This window comes from Stegostoma tigrinum, chromosome 9 (genome assembly GCF_030684315.1).
Source record: "Stegostoma tigrinum isolate sSteTig4 chromosome 9, sSteTig4.hap1, whole genome shotgun sequence".
NCBI classification, from domain to species: Eukaryota; Metazoa; Chordata; class Chondrichthyes; order Orectolobiformes; family Stegostomatidae; genus Stegostoma; species Stegostoma tigrinum.
The window spans coordinates 3,838,538-3,855,356 of NC_081362.1; the positions used below are offsets into that span (position 1 = coordinate 3,838,538).

General features: G+C 39.3%; 1 protein-coding gene across 1 annotated transcript; it reads left to right on the forward strand.

Annotated features, from left to right (window-relative positions):
* Nucleotides 1-372: 372 nt before the first annotated feature.
* Nucleotides 373-16,361, forward strand: etaa1a (ETAA1 activator of ATR kinase a). The gene is made up of 6 exons (XM_048536625.1): nt 373-616; nt 6,126-6,263; nt 6,743-6,816; nt 7,776-7,876; nt 10,658-12,966; nt 14,337-16,361. Exons 1-6 carry the CDS (start codon nt 424-426, stop codon nt 14,453-14,455), a joined length of 2,934 nt encoding a protein of 977 aa, XP_048392582.1. The 5' UTR covers nt 373-423; the 3' UTR covers nt 14,456-16,361.
* Nucleotides 16,362-16,819: the final 458 nt, after the last annotated feature.

Consider the following 16,819-nt stretch of genomic DNA (forward strand, 5'->3'; position numbering starts at 1 on the left):
TCCAGCCTCACATTTTATTATCTTGGTGATGAAGCAGGTTGTGTGAATGCAATGGGTGGCTACAGATGATGCTATATAAATGCTAGATTTTTTCGCACTTAAACCGAAATTGCTGGAAAAACTCGGCAGGTCTAGCAGCATCTGTAGAGAAAGGAAGCAGAGCGCACATTTCGGGTTCACAGACCATCCTGCAGAACGTGGCCCTCGCCTCCTGTCGCAAGGTCCCTTCCAACTTTGATGGACGGTTACTAGGGGGCGGGGACAGGCCCTAGCAACGGCGCAACCAATAGAAAGCGAGTATGACGTCGTCCTGAGCCAATGGATGAAGGGGTGCGGCCCTTAAAGGGGTGGGGCGGTGTCGACGGGTTTTTATTTTCATCCCAAGGCAGCGGCGAGATGGCGGCGGCCGAGGCCGAGTGAAGGATGAAGAAGAAGGGGGAGGAGGACGAGGCGACGAGCAGCGGCAGCACCAACGCCAGGCCGAGGCGGACACGGCTGCATCCCAGCCCGGGGCCTTCTGGCGAGCGAGGAGCCGGCCCTGGCTTGACCCCCCCGGCGCGGACCGGCAGGCTGAGCCGAGGCTCTAGGTCCGCCGCTAGGCCCCGGGCGCCTGAAGGTGAACACTGGCCCCGGCGTCCCTTACTGTCTCATCCCCCCTGGCCACTCACTCACTCACTCACTAACTAACTACCTACCTCCCTCCCTCCTCATTGCAGAGAAACTCAGGGCCATCCCCCCCCAAAAAAACTGCCTGCTACAGCCACAAAATAAACCCCAGAAACTGAGAACAGAAGAACTGTATTGGCAATAATAAAAACTAAGCACCAAAACTGGAACTTTCCAAAAACAAAATTGGGAACATTAAGATGATGGGGGGGGGGGAAAGTTGAGCGTAAGTCTAGGTCTAAAAAGAATGCTGGGAGCACAGATGTTGTCAAAACAAAACTACAACAACCAAATTCAATAAGGGGTGAAAAAGATTTGGAAGCAACAAATACTGCAAACATGCAAAATCGATTAGCAATAGTAATGAGAATTAAAAACAAACTATATTGGCCGGAAAACAAAACAGCATCCAAAGCTGGGAGTAACCAAAAAAAAAGGATCTAGGAACTGGGATTATGAATTTGAGTGAAAGTGTAAAGATAAAACTTGGTTAGCAAAGAAAGTGCTGAGCATTGGGAATAGAGAATAACAAAATAGGAGCAAAAAGCAGTAATGTAAGAAACATTGTCATCAGTAAACCTCTGGGTTCAAAACTGAAGATCCCTTGGAGCAAAGACAGGCTAGATTAAAAAAAGGCATTAAAACCCATTTAAACAGCCGAAAACAAAAATAAGATGAGCAAAACAAAACTGGTAGTAAAAAGAATAGGTGAAAATGGATTAGGGGGAGATTAACGAGCTTGGAGGGGGAAAAAAAAGAGAATCAACTGCAAAGGAAACTGGCAAAATTTAAATTAAAAATGTCAGTCAAAAACCAAGGAGCAAAAGAGAACTCAGGAAGTCAAAAGCTCAAAGTCAAAATACTGCTTTGGCAGCAAGAATATAAGTAGAAAAACCCAGGGTAGCAATAATTGTATGGGCACGATGTACATGTATATCTATTTGGACATATCATTATTTAAGATAACGTTTCTTCCGTCCACGAGTGGGACTAATTGAAAACTGCTGCGCAGACAGTTTTGCACCAAGGCCCATTCACCCATTGCCCTTGTACTGTCTGGCCTGCATTGTTCTTTTGGTTTAAAACATCTCCTCGATTTCCAATCTGTCCATGATCCGGATCTTTTCTCTGTCTTACCTCTACTAGACCCACAACTCCCTGAGACATCTATACTCTCCAGCGTATTTTTCCAGTGCTGGCCTCTTCAGCTTCCTCAATTTTAATTGCTCCACCATTAACTGTCATGCCTGGATCCTATGCCAAGGAATTCCCCACCCCCGCAAAGAAACCAGTTATCTCTACTCTTGTAATTCTTGTTTTAAAACCCACCTGTTTGCCTTGGTCACTGTTTTTATGATGATGTCAGAATTTGTATGACAGTGCTTCTCTGAAGTAGCCTGAGGAATGTTAGCACGTTGGAGTACAATATATAAATGCTGCTTACACGGCACCAAAGCCAAAGTAGGGCATTGAAGGGAAGAGAGGTGGCTGTTGGGCAAACTATCATTATTGGACAAAAGTAAGGGAAAATGCAAAGAATAAGAGAGAGGTCCAAGTCTAGATTGAAATCAGGAAACATTACTTCCTGATAAGGGTGGTAGAAGGGTGCGAAACACTCTCCCACAAAAAAAGTAGATGCTGCTTGAATTAATAACTCCTAAATTTTGACATTGCTAGATTTCTGCTAGCCAGGAGTGTTAATGAGATTAGCGGGAGCTAAGACATGATCTCATTGATCACTGCCTGATCAGTCTTGAGGACTGAATGGCCTTTCCGTTCCCATTTGTTACACAATGCACTGTCAAAAGGAAGGATTTTTAGTTTTAAAACTGCGGGAAATGTGGCAAGGCGATTTGGTGTGACATGGACAGAGGCATTGTAACCATTGAGTAGGGGTGCAGTGGGAATTGAAGAGTAATTCCATACAGTGGAAAGGTGAATGTGAACCCCTAAGACCGGAAGTAATCTTCTATAAGAGAGGATGAGCTCATGGAAAGATTTCTAAGCAACTTGTCAGGGTTGACAGTGTGGATTGCAGGATGTTGTGAGGGTAAGGACAGAAGTATGTTATGTTTGAAGTGAAGCTTATGATTGCGATAGAGAAGGCTGGTGAGCAGAGCAACAGAAGTAAAACCTTGGAGATAGTAGGAACTGCCAGTGCTGGAGTCTGAGATAACAAGGTGTGGAGCTGGAGGCATACAGCAGGCCAGGCAGCATCAGGGGAGCAGGAAAGCTGGCGTTTCGGATCTGGACCCTTCTTCAGATATGAAGAAACCTTAGACTGATGAAGGCATGTCATGGACTCAGCTGTGGGTGCCACACACACATGATAGTGATGTTGTTGAGGCAAGTGATGATGCAAAAGTGAGGAAGATTTGCTATATTCATGCTTTGATGATGTGTTGAAGATGTTGAATATGACTTCTTAAATTCATTTGCAAAATAATCACTTAACAGTTTGCAAGATCCTTTGTCACGGTAGTAACTCAATCATCTTGGCATCTGACAAGGGAGAAGCTGTAAGTGATGTATATACATAAGCAGACAATCACAGTAAAAAAAGAAAGGTTCTATCTACTCTGAATACCAGTTTAGGCATATTCATTAAGATTTTATCTAGGCTTTCATTGTACAAACACATGCTGTATGAAATTTGAGACTCATCTGCAGTTAATCCTGTATCTGAATTACCTTCATCAGGGGAGGGAAGAAAAGCATGGCAGTGAATACTGTATAGGCGTACTTTCAGGGTAGTAGTGGTGTTTTTCTCTCGGGGCCAGAAGATTTGGGTTCAAGCCCCGACTGCTCCAGATGACTATAATAACATACCTGAGCAGTTTGATTGAAATACCTATAAACATACTTTTCACTCTTTGACCTATAACCGTTTGCTACACATGTCCAATGTCCCCCCTAAAATCAGTAGATCTCCCTTTTGACTTGGAGTCAGGAACTTCTGAATTCAAGATCCATTCCTAAGGTATAAAATCATGAGGTGTATAGATAAGGTTAATGGTAGATGTCTTTTCCCTAGAATGGGGGATTTCGGACTAGGGAGCATGTTTTTATGGTGAGGAGAGAGATTTTGAAAAGACATGAGAGGGAGTTTTTTTTCACGTGTGGAATGAACTTTCTGACAAAGTGTTGAATATGGACACAATTACATTGTTTAAAAGATATTTGGATTAGAACATAAATATGAAAATTTTCCATTCAAACAACCCTTCAAATGAATCCAATGTATAAAATGCCATTGCATTTTAAAGGCTCCTACCCTGAAAATGTTCTGATGCAAAAATGTGTTCCCTTGTTTAAGATGCTGTCAGGAAAGGCTGAATAAACTGAGGCTTTTTTCCTTGGAGCATTAGAGGCTGAGGGGTGATCTTGTAGAGGTTTATAAAATCGTGATTGGCAATGGATGAGGTGAATAGCCAAGGTTTTTTTCCCTGGGGTAGGGGAGTCCAAAACTATAGGGTGTAGGTTTAGGGTGACACAGGAAAGATTTAAAAGGGAACTGAGCAAAAACTTTTTCATGCAGAGCGCAGTGCGTGTATGGAGCAAGCTGCCAGAGGCTGGTACAATTACGACATTTAAAAGGCATCTGGATGGATACATGAATAGTAATGGTTTAGAGGGATATGGAAATTATTAGATAGGGCTAGATCAGTTTAGGATATCTAGTTGGCGCAGATGAATTGGACTGAAGGGTCCTTTTCTGTGCTGAATAACACTGACTATTTTTTTGCTTTTAGTGTTTGTGCAGAATGGTGGTAGAGGTTAGCAATTGGTTTTAATTTTGTGCACAGTTTTTCGAAATCTACAATGAAATGCTAAAGAGCCATATGTCGTTCAGATGGGATTAGCTTTCAATTTCAGGATTTGTAAATTGTGTCGTTCAATCTCGTTTTCAAAGGCAACACAATCCGATGGCACATATATCTCTTTCGCATTTTATTCCCCCATTGAAGTTTAATGCTACTTTCAGGAATGACTCTTTCCTGTGATGCAATTGAATCTGAAATAGCTGATGTTGAACCAGAGACTATAATCCATTCCTAACAATTGGAAGTTATTTTCTCACTTTGGTAATTCAAGTGATGAAGATATTTAGGATTGTCATTTGGGCTTGTGTGTGGCACACTTGTGTATACTGGAAGCTTCATATATTAATACACAGATGCCTGTGCTCTTAGACAGAAAGAACATAATATAAATGTACAATGCCTGTTTCAACTCAGCCAAGCAGCTGACAGCCATTTGATGGTTCAATTTTCAGGGCAATGCCTTGACCAATCTGAATCCACCTACCTGATTTAAAATATAAACTAAATTTGGCAATTAAATGCCAGTCATTATTTTAACATTTCCACAGCAAAAGCTCTACCAAGCAGAGTCCACTTGGCAAACAATTTACACTCATCCAGTATAAATGTTGGTTTTTGCCTTAAAAAGAGAACTACTGCAGTCTGTTTTCAGCAGTAATATGTGTAGCAATTCAATACTAAAAATTATGAAATTTAGACATTTTGAATGTATTGACTTTGATCTAGGATTGCACATGGAAAGTTGAGCATGCAATTCTGAGAGCACAGGCATTTTCTCAAAAAATATTAATATATATTTTCTCCATTAGTTTTGCTGCCTACAATCTGAAGCCAGTGGCTGCTCACTATGCTCAGATGCTGTCCTTTACCATACTCTGTGCCTATTTTTCACACATGCCTGTGGTTATTGGCAGCCTATTTGAGAAGAGTGAAGTTGGCCAGCACCATTGAGGCCCCTGGCCTCTGCTGACATTCCCGTGAGCACATCAAGCTGGAGTCTGTGGGCTGGTAATTAGGATTCGGATTGTAAACTACTCATTTCCTCATTCAGTGCTTTAGCACCTGTGCTGCATGGCTGAGATTAATGCACTTTCCACTAAGGAGACCGATTCTTTGGGACCCTTTGGATCTTGTCATTCCTCAGGGAGTGCCCATGAAAATAGTTTTTGATAGTTTTTAATATTTAATAACTAAAAGAATAATTTCCCTTAGTGTGAGAGGTTTATTTGAATGTTTCTTGTTAGCGAATCTTCGGAAGGTAGCAGGTCATATTGTGTGCAGATAGTAGTTAGATTGTAATGATAGTGGTATTAAATTGGAATGGTGAATTATTCTGCCTAAGTAGAACATTTCTTCCCTAAGTATTTCATCTCTTGGGAATCACCAATGCATACCAAATTCACTATATAAAAAGTTACAAAATCATTAGTAAGTAGATACTTATTTATTTCAGATATTACTTTGTTATTCTGTGGTTGATGTCCTTTTCCATGTTTCTTTGTAAAGTTATTCATATTTCCATCCTAAATAAATGTTCTATCTATACTGGACGAATAGACTCTCCTAAGCATTCGTTATTTTCAACTGCTGTCCCAATTTTTGCACTATATTTCAACCTCTGTTTTTGTCTTTCAGAAATATTGTCAAATAAAACTCCTAAGAGGATATTGAAAAAACAACAGCTCATTGCAAACCACAATTCCCCTGTCAATGACAATGAGTTACAACAAGATATTTATTGGGACCAACACTCTCCAACCACATTTAAATTAGGTAACGTAACACACTGTCAGATTTTGAAACTTGACCATTGAAAAATCCTTTGTACATTTTGCTGCATTTTATTAAATCTTTTATTCTTGACTCCAATTTGATATATTTCTCAATGCTTTGTCTTGCCCGTTTGACACTTCATGTTTAGGTCTTGAATTGGTCACTGCACAAAAGTGACTGTGTATTGCCTATCATGTCTTAAATAGCCTAGTGGTTGCTAACAACAATTTTATATACTTTACTTCTTCAGCCATTAATATTGGTGTGTTTTAAAGGCAGCACATCTATTATTTTAAGATGTTATATATTATCACTTTATTTTTACCGATACATTACAAAACACTAGAGCCCAGCTTGTTTGAATTGTTGTGCTTTTCTTCAAAAAGATTTTGTTTTGTTGATCTTATTGAAAATAAATAATAGAATTTGAATAAAATAAAAGTCTAATGAAATATAGCTTCTCATTTTTGCTTATGCAGGCACCGAAAAGAAGTCAATTGCTGGGCAACATGCAGTGGAAATATCTGACATTGTAAAGCGTATTGCTCCACAGGTAACAAACTGCTTTGTAAACTTGCTGTGACATATGATTCTGAAAGGGTTAATAATTAAGTGCTGTAAGCATTACCCACTGTGATGATGGTGCAGAGACGTGGTCAGAGTAAAGAGTATAGGAAACAGATTTAGAGCTTACTGTGCTCCTAACAGCCTCTGGCAGTATAGCTTGTTTTCATGTAACTAATTATGTGATAATGAATTTCATGTTGTTTACTCAAAACAACCAGAAAGAGTATACCCTAGTCCACTTTGGGCTTGAAGGAACCCACCTACTATATTGAGTCTGAACTATTTAATATCATTGACATACATCCCAAGCCTTGGGGAACTGGCTCATTACATTGCCTCTCAGCTGGCGACCACTAGTTCAGAGTCACTTCTGAAAAAGGTGAACAATCATTGACCTGAAACCTGAACTCTAGTTTTCTCTCTCCATGGAAGCTGCCTGACCTCTGTATTGGTAGCTTGCTGGTCTATTTAGTTCCAATGTATCACTCATGTGGTTCAATTAACCACGTAATCATTACACTTTGGGGTAGATGTAGTGTGCTGAATAGATCAAGAAATGCAATTTGCTGTGTTGCTCATGAGCGGATGTAATTCATTCTTCCTGAACTATGACTATCCAGGGACTATTATCAGTTGCCTTTGATTTCAGTTGATTGTCATTGCCCTGCTTTCATTAAAGAGATAAGCCTTAAAATCTTGTCCGTATTGACTCAGGATGCTAGAGTATCTTTGGAAGATGAACGAATGAGGAACAAAGTTGGATTACCTATCTCAGTTACTTTGACACAATGTACATAATTACAGCGTTCCTTTAGCAAATAGAGATACTGATTTAAGTACAGTTCTTGTTACCTATTTTTAGTATTTTGTTTTCTGAAATACATTTAAATAAGGTAGAAGCGTGTAAATTGATTTGATCATTACTAACTTTTTTTGAATGAGTAGCGATCCTCTGAAGTGCCTCTGAACATATGGCTGGGTGAAGATGCAATCCAGTGTAGCCCCACCATTTCTTTTCGAGAAAGGATCAAAACAAGTAATTCAAGGTATGTTCTCCAGCATCTGCAGTTCCCATTATCTATGTTTTGCAAGCAGTCTCCTTTTCAGAATTCATAGAGATTATTGCAAGGCTGTAGAAATATAGAAATAATGCAAATTTTACCATGCTCTTATGATGAAACATTTGCATAAGCACTGATTTAAGAAATATATATCTCTGCATATCAAAACGTTTATGTACAAATCACTTTATTATGGAAAACACAAATTTTATGATGATGCTTGGCTAAAGTTGACGTATTCAGAATTTATTGAACAATTTTATGTTGTGCTTTCGATGGTAATACTACTTGCCAATGTCACGATGGCTCAAGATTATAAAATATTCCAATGAATTCAAGAGGAAATGTTCATATTTCAATCTTGTTTAATATCCTGATAATACAAACAGAATTCGTTGCTAAGAAGCATGTATCTAACAACTGTTGATGGACAGTCTATAGCAAAGATGTGTTAAGTTTGAGTGGAAGAAAGTTGTGTACATGGTGTTCCCTCGCCTGAGTGTGTATGACACTCACAATTGATAACCGTTATAAATTAATGTCACTCATTGAATAATATTCCAAGATTGGCTATTCGCAAAGCTGGACGAAACTACTTCATGTCAGATAAATCACTGAGCTTTACGTTTCTTTTCCAGGACATGCTGACCTTATTTATTTGAGTTTCTGGGCGCATTGATTTAGTAATATAATTCCTTCATTGAACTGTTATCAAGTTTGAAAGAGCCTGAGAAATACTTTCCGTTCAAAAACAGAACTACAAACTTCCTTACTTGCAGGTTACCACTTTGACATTCGCCTGTTCAGAGTGTTACAAATTTGACTTGGCTTAAAACAGATCAATATTCTCATTTCAATGTCACCATCGACTCTGTTCCTCTCCCTGGCAGCTGCTAGAAGTTGAACAAAACAGTTTGCAAACTCGATTCTCTATTTTGGCTTGTGGTTCAATCACATATTCACTACATTGCAGCACATTGCATGAACCCCCTATTTCCACCTCTGAACGTTCTTCAACTTTGCACCTACCTCAGTTGATCTGCAGGACCTCATAAATGCCTTTCTTAACTTCAACTGTGACAATTCAAAAATACCTGGAATGAGCTGTCCCACATTTAACCTTCTGTGGACTTTAACATAAGAAATAAGAGCAGAAGGAGGCCAACTGACTTCTCAAATTTACCAAATCATTCATAAGATTGTGGCTAATCTGATTGTGGCTTTAAGTCTTACTTTCCTGCTTGCAGACACCCTTATAGATTAAAAATCTTTGTTTACTTTGACTGTTTTCAATGCCCCAACTTCTACTACTGTCTGAGGTAGTGAATTCCAAAGATTAAGAACTTCTGAGAGATGAAGTGCTTCCTCATCTCCATCTAAAATGGGAGACCCCTTATTTTCAACTATACCCTCAGGTTTGAGATTCCTCCACAAGGGGGAATGCATCAATCCTGCTAAGCCCTCTCAGAATTTTTATGAAATCACCTAAAGCTGCTGTCATTTTTGTTTTCATATCATTGTTGATTTTCCTCCCTGTCTCTCATCTCTTTGGGCCATATAACTCTTCAAGGTATTGGCAATCCGTGAATTCTGGCTCTTGAGAGTCTCTGATTTTAATTGCAGCACTCTTAATGTCTACGCATTTGTTTGTCTAGGCCTTACACTCTAGAACTGCCTTCCTAAACCTCTCCACCTCTCTGCTTTTTAAGCTATTCTTTGACCAAGCTTTTGGTATCTGGCCTTTGTTTCCTTTTGTTGCTCTGTCTCCGTGAAATACTTTGGCATTTTTCATTGCGTTGAAGATGCCAATTAAATAGAAATTGCTGTTTAAAATTCTCGACTGTTTTAGCTGGGGTGCTGTCTTTTGGCAATATGTTATGCATCACTTTATTTTGAAATGGCATTGGAAAGAAATGAAATCAGGTATAAACTGGTAATAGGCCAATTCTGACGCTTTATCTGAATGTTTAGAAATTTTATTCTGAAGACTTAGGCATGCGGGTTTTAGTACTTTGGACAGATGTATCCATGTGTGTTGACCCAAGGAGAGATTGCTTTCTCCACTGAAATGTGTAGTTTATATTTCACTCCTAGTTTCGTCCAGTGTATAGATCTGGTTACTTGCGGTGCATGTGCACAATGTAAGTTTTCCAATGCCTGCTCGCATTAGTGGTGCTACCATTTGAATTATCTTTTATCTCAAAACCATCTTCCTGTTTTTCTCATATCCCTTGATGCCTTCAATATCTAATAAACTATCAATTTCTCATCAATGTGAGAAACTGCCCTCTCGGCAAAAGTGCTGGAATGGCCAACGATGCCTACATCCCATAAATGAATTTTAAAAATTCAAAATTTGCCCTCTTTCAATGCCTTCAAATCAGAAATCAGAGTCTTTTTCTGATGCCAATTAACTACCACTTCTGGCAGAAACCTACTAATGTTTTAGCTTTTACATTCTGAACGGTCATATTGGACTCAAAATGTATGCTCTGTTTCTCTTTCCACTGACACAGGCAGACCTGCTGAGTTTTCCCAGCATTTTGCTTTTATTTCAGATTTTCAGCATCCCTAGTTTTTTGCTTTTATTCGACATCTTTGGGAATGTACTTGTGGCTTGTTATTATTGATTTTAAGTTGTTTGTTAATGAAGTTCTTAAAATAGAAAGCAAAATGTTCATGCAAAGAAATTCCATTTTATTTTAAAACATGAGTTTAATTTACAAGTAGCTGGTGTGAATTTGACAATTTTTAAATTCATTTTAGATTTCAAAGGAGCACAGATGAAGAACTGATGAAGTTAGCAAAAGAATTTGACCGAAATATGGTGGAACAGGATGTTGGTTGTGGTCAGGAAGCCAGTGAAGTTGACTGGACTTCAGATTGTGCAGATTTGGAACAGACACCAGGGGCAGAACAATTGAATTGTGAGCGTCCAGCATTGGGACAGATACCTGTGACTGGAATCACCGGGCCAGTTAAAGGTGGTGCAGGTGGCACCCTTCCTGTAATTGAGCTACACAATCAGAATAGTAGCCAGGAGGCACTAGATTTAGAAGCTGAAGCTGCTGTTAATGCCTTGTTTGATGGACCCACCCAACATACTGGTCGACCTCTGAGCCAGGGCTTCTCAGGCAATGACACTTCAAGTCCAAAACTGGAGGAATCCTGTGTTTCCGAAGTAATTTCCATACCTGCACAACGTGCTGTAGACCCTGACAAAGGCACTAATACAGCAGTAGTCAATCCAGTGTCGTCCTGTCTAACTGGTAAACTACCTAGCGCCCTTCAAGCATTGAAGCCATTGGAAAATGATGCAGGTAGCAGCACTTTCTTTGACCAGGCTGCAAGCTCCAAGCATGACAAAGGTTTTGCTTGCGAAGCCATCACTACAGTTTGTGAATTGGATCAGCAAGGAGATACTAATGCCCAATTCATAGGTAAGGCAGCAGCAGTTTGCACATCTGAAACCATTCCAGAGGATGATGGATTCGATGACTGGGAGAATGATGACTGGATGGCAGAGGACTCTTTTATAATGCAAATTACACAGAACCCAGAACTTATAGCCACTCCCAAGGAATGCAAGCATCTCCCAAACCAATCAAGTCACACCTTAAATGCTGCTAACCAAAATGGTACAAACAAATTCAATGCTTCAACCAATTTGGAGGCTGCCCCTGCGATTGTACCATCTGTGTCATTTGCTCAGCAGGTGTATGGTTCTGTTCACAAACCTAAAGACTCTGAAATGATAGCTAAAACCTTGCAGTTTGAAAAAGGATCTGAGAGATCAAAGCCAAGGGCTACATTTGCATTACAAAGCAAATCTATAGATAAGGTGAGTGAACAGGCACCTCGTGACAAAATTCAACAAAGCAATGTATTTGAACCTGTAGTTAATGCCTTGATAAAAAATGAACAGAGGAATTCTGAAGTTCCAAGACCTCAGTGCAATTCTCATCTGTTTAACGGATCTCGAATAGAATCAACTTCCTTTACTCACACAATACCTTTTAATCAACAGACATTGTACAGTGTTGGTGCACAGAAGAGTACAAAGAATTCCTTTGTTTCCCTGAGCAGTTCAGTGCTTGCCAAATCCCTTGATCAGTTGGGATCTGGAAAACCCTCTAGTGCTGGTTCACCAAGGAGGGTTGGTACCTCGCTGCAGAGTGCTCCGGCTGCAATGCCAGCTGACGACTGGAATGATGAAAACTTCTCTGATGAAATTCAAAACATGTTTACTGAATTGGACAGTCAGTGGGAAATTGGTGATGATGATGATGATTTGAACAGGATGTGTGATGATGTAGAAAAGCTGATTCAAAGCCAGGACTCTGGGACAGCTATAATCAGTGAGGCTGCTGGACTAGACATAGCAAACAGCAGCCAGAGTATAACCAACAATGCTATCTTGTCTTTGAACATACAAAAACATCAGTTTACTGAGAGGTTGGAGGGACAGCAGAAGCATTTCAATTATGATCAGTCAGCTGTCGTATCAGAAAGCAAAGTCTTTAGAGGACAGTTAGCAGCAAAACAAAGTAATGCACCTTACACAAAGCATTTGTTAAGGCCCACAGATTTGACAGGCTTGGTGTGTTCTGCAGCTACACTCCCTACGCAAAGCCATCATTTGAATTCCCTAAGCAGTTTCCAGGATAGTTCTTCGTCAAGCACTACCACCATGTGTGCAATGAATTTGAACAGAACCAAATTTGTGCCTGCCTCTAGAACTGGTGCTGGCATTTCCAATTTGCTTCAAGCTTCAGTCAGTACAAACCTTGGCCATAGCCACAAACTTTCTACATGTACCACAGCCGTGGCTCACACAGCCGGCACTCCCAGGACTCCACAGTTTAACTTCACTAAAATTACAAATTCTTCTGTGATGGGTACTTGGGGAAACACCAGCAGTCATATAATGCAAAGGGCAAAAACTTTTGGCAACAAAGATCATGAGAAAAGCCCTATGGAAAGAAATGTTCAGTCAAGTACATTTTCCACAGCAACACAATGTCCAGCAGCACCTCTAAAGAGACATTTTTCTGATTCTTCTTTACAGACCAAAGGTGAGAAGATGTTCTCAACGTTTTGCATGCAACTCTGGTAAAATATTATGTTCCCTGTTATGTTACATCTGTGATAACTAATGTTTTATTTTGCAGCAGTACAGTATTTTCAGATAGACACTATTAGAGTTGTGATAATTTTCTGAATTTGCACATTGAGGAGCCTAACCACTCAGATAGGGTTGTATGCCTGAATTTTGGATGTGTGCTCCCAGACACTAAGAATTCCTGAACAGGAACAAAATGAGGAAAGATAATCTCCTGGGACTTTGTGAATTTCTTTTGATCTATGATCAGTAGTTTAAAAAAGTTCCTCATTCATTAGTTTCCGTTAATGTAAGTAATCCCTCAGTCACTGCAGGCACTTGGATGTGTCTTGATATTGCAACGGTAGTAATAGGAATTCACTGTTGCCACCGAAAACAGTGCGGCATGGTGGCTCAGTGTTAGCACTACAGCCTCACAGCGCCAGAGACCCGGGTTCGATCCCAGCCTCGGGCGACTGTGTGGAGTTTGCACATTCTCCCCGTGTCTGCGTGGGTTTCCTCTGGGTGCTCTGGTTTCCTCCCACAGTCCAAAGATGTGCAGGCTAGGTGGATTGGTCATGCTAAATTGCCTGTAATGTTCAGGGGTGTGTGGGTTATAGGGGAATGGGTCTGGGTGAGATGCAACAAGTGGACTTGTTGGGCCGATGGACCAGTTTCCACACTGCTGGTAATCTAATCCAATCTAAAACATGCTGTTTATGTGCTGGTGTTTTTGATGTAGATAATCAGTAAAGCTTGCCCCCTTTGAAAAAGGGGGACATAATAACTGAGGCCAGTCATTTTGAAAGTAGTTATGGAGAAGGTCAAATGTCTCCGAGGTGACACATGGGACTGTGGTGAATGGGGCAGCAAAGCTGAAGGAGATTCATGAAGTTAGTATGAGGAAGGTATGAGGGCAGGGTTTTAAATTAAATATGATACCATGGAGGCATAGGTAACTAGCCTAAATCACAAGGATGAGGTGAGAATATTGAGCAAGTTGGATTCAGCATTGCATGGAATGCAGTTTGCTATTGGACTGTGTTGACGTGGCAGACTGGTTGAGGATGTTGGAGTGCTCTACAGAGGTGACAAAATTAAGGACCTGCTCTTTAAGGTTCTGGAAGGCGGTACTTGACAGGTGGATATAATTCCTAGTAACTTCCAGTTTTCCAGAGATGGAATAGGCACGGCTGGGATCTATGTCAGCTCACCATTTCAAAATTCTGTCTGCTAAACTTAACTTTTATATGACCTTTTATATAACTGGTATATGAAATGCAAATTATACATTTATGCTATTGTCCCAAAGGATATTTCTTGCTATTCTTTCCATTTGTGCAGTTATGGAGAAGCCAGTAGCAAAATGCTCATTGCAAGAGATTGAACAGAAGAAATTGGCAGCATTAGCTCGGAGGAAGATGAAAATGCAAGCCAGCGATGCTCGTTCATCATTTACGTGACTTTGTAGATCCAAAGGATGACTGGTTATTATAGGAATGTGATGAACAAAGTCGCACTTGACTGAAAGAGTATACATTTTCTTCCCAGAGAATCAACTCTGCATTTTTTTCTTTGCAGTGTAGCTTGCCAAATGAGTGGAGGCTTGTGTTGACTTATGAAAAAGTGTATGTGTTTACATTATAATTAAGTTATTAAAAAAGCACATTACAATATTTATCCCACTGGTGTGTTTCAAATATCATGACTTAAAAATCTTTGTGTTTTTAGTCCCACTTTTTCTTTTTACTCCCCTTTGCCTCATTTTGAGACTTTGCTCCTTGCTGTGTTTGCCTTGTGATTATTGGACTGTGAAGAGCATTTCATCTGATCCCAAACTAGTCTGAGACCAGTACATGCAGTTCCATCAGGAGTGGAGCTCACCACTGGTTAGGGAAGGGAACCCTGGATATTTTCCCCTTCTATTGTGAGGATTTTAGAGCCTTAGTGCCACCCACTTGAGATAAGTTAGTTTCATAAAGGCTCTGGATAGAAGCTGACACTACCTTGACTATTGTGGCTGAATCACCAAAGGTCCTATCTGAAAACTATTGAGAACCATTTTGTATTTTGCTTGAACTATGAATGAAACCTGAGGGTATGTTCTCATAGAATTATAACCAGTCATTGGAATCCTCTGCCACTCTTTAATTCAACAATTGACAACTTCTACAACCATCATTAAAATAATGCAAATTTCTGTTTCTTTGCAAACAAGCAAGTTGTTATAATAAAAGGGATTCTTATTGTAAAAAAATGCTAATACTTTGTACTGGTTTTAATTTCTTTAAGTTTGCCTTGCAAATTTTGTTTTTGCTTTTAAACTTTTGGTTTGGTAGTACAAAGTTTGAACATTGCTGAGAAAAGATGCATTTTATCAAAGTTTGTTGGCTTGTACTCATCAGAACCATTCACAAGAATGTAAAACAGAGTAATATTTTACACTATGAAAAGAGCATGCTGATTGGTTGGAAAGAGTCTACTTTTCAGACAATCAGGACTCTCTTATTCTATATATAAAATATTATTGCCCTTTGCATTTATATTTCATGTGAAATGCCCTGAAGAGTGCAAGACAAAGTCTTCACTAAATGTATATTTTCTTTTGGCAATTGTTATGTTTTAAACTACCTTGGATTCATGTTCCTCATGCAAATGAATAGAACCCAAACATTTCTTGTACACCATTTGAGTGTTGCCATTAACCCATTATTGGCCCAAAGGTATACCTTGACGGATCATGCAATAACGCTATGTCTTTGTTCCGGATTTTTGCTGATGTGTCAATTGGTGTCCACTGCTGGAAAGTTCAACTCTTTGTTATAATACTTAATTTGCAACTGAGCTTACTGATGACTCCGTGCTGTTATACAGACTTGGGAAAGTGTTTAATTTGGTTTCAGGATACCACACGAATGAAGCTCTTATGACATTTTAATTCTTTCTTTGTTACACAATGTGGCTTAGATTTAGTAGCTTTGCCAAATCAAGATTTTGCTATATAAAGTTTCTATTTTTTTCTAACCTACCTCAGAGCATGAGCATTTTTCCTTGATTCTAGCCAGTTGATGCTTTGCAGTTCAGTTGACAATTACTGATTTCTGACGATGTACTTATCAGATATTATATAGCACACCTTTGTAGTAAAATTTTAATGTTATTTTGTTTAAGATGCTTGCACTACACTGTTAATGTTAGAAATGAAATGGAGTTGAATAGCATTGGTCTGAATCTGTACCCTTACTATTTTTAGGTTGTTTCTATTGGCCTATGTACATTCTGTAATACTTTGGCAACTGTACATATGTAAGTGTTTATGTATACCTGGTGCTTTTTAACCAGTGTCTAGACGTCTAATTAAAAAGAATTGAAGGACTCATTTGGTATTATAAAATAACTAACTAATGTACGTTGGATTCTTCACATGTAATTCCGTTCCTATTCTTAAGAGAATAATCTAGTTAAGTTTCTGTATTTGGTTGAGTGAATGATAAAAGTATAGTGTACTGTAAAGCAGTGGTGATGTTATGCCAAGGGTGCAGTACACTTCCTATTCCTGTCTAGAGGCATACTTTCTTTTTAAAGAAAAGGTGCAGTTGCACTGGGTTTTAAATTCTCTTAAATTTGAAATTTCAGAAAAATCGTAATCCATCACTTCAAAAAGCAAGAATCTGTTTATTACAAACACACCTAACTCTGGCACTAATCATATCACAAGTTTCACCTAATATCCCTTTTAAAATGTCGTAATTTACAGACTGTTTTTGTCAAAGGTGGTTCCTTTAAGTTTTCCTTTGCACATTCTGAACATGAGCTAAGTACTAAAA

Excerpts from the sequence above, each read along its gene's own strand:
- etaa1a (XM_048536625.1), top strand. The coding sequence starts at position 424 with ATGAAGAAGAAGGGGGAGGAGGACGAGGCGACGAGCAGCGGCAGCACC. Across the intron at positions 6,264-6,742 it reads TCCAACCACATTTAAATTAG|GCACCGAAAAGAAGTCAATT; the intron begins GTAACGTAACAC and ends TTGCTTATGCAG. Across the intron at positions 6,817-7,775 it reads TAAAGCGTATTGCTCCACAG|CGATCCTCTGAAGTGCCTCT; the intron begins GTAACAAACTGC and ends TTGAATGAGTAG.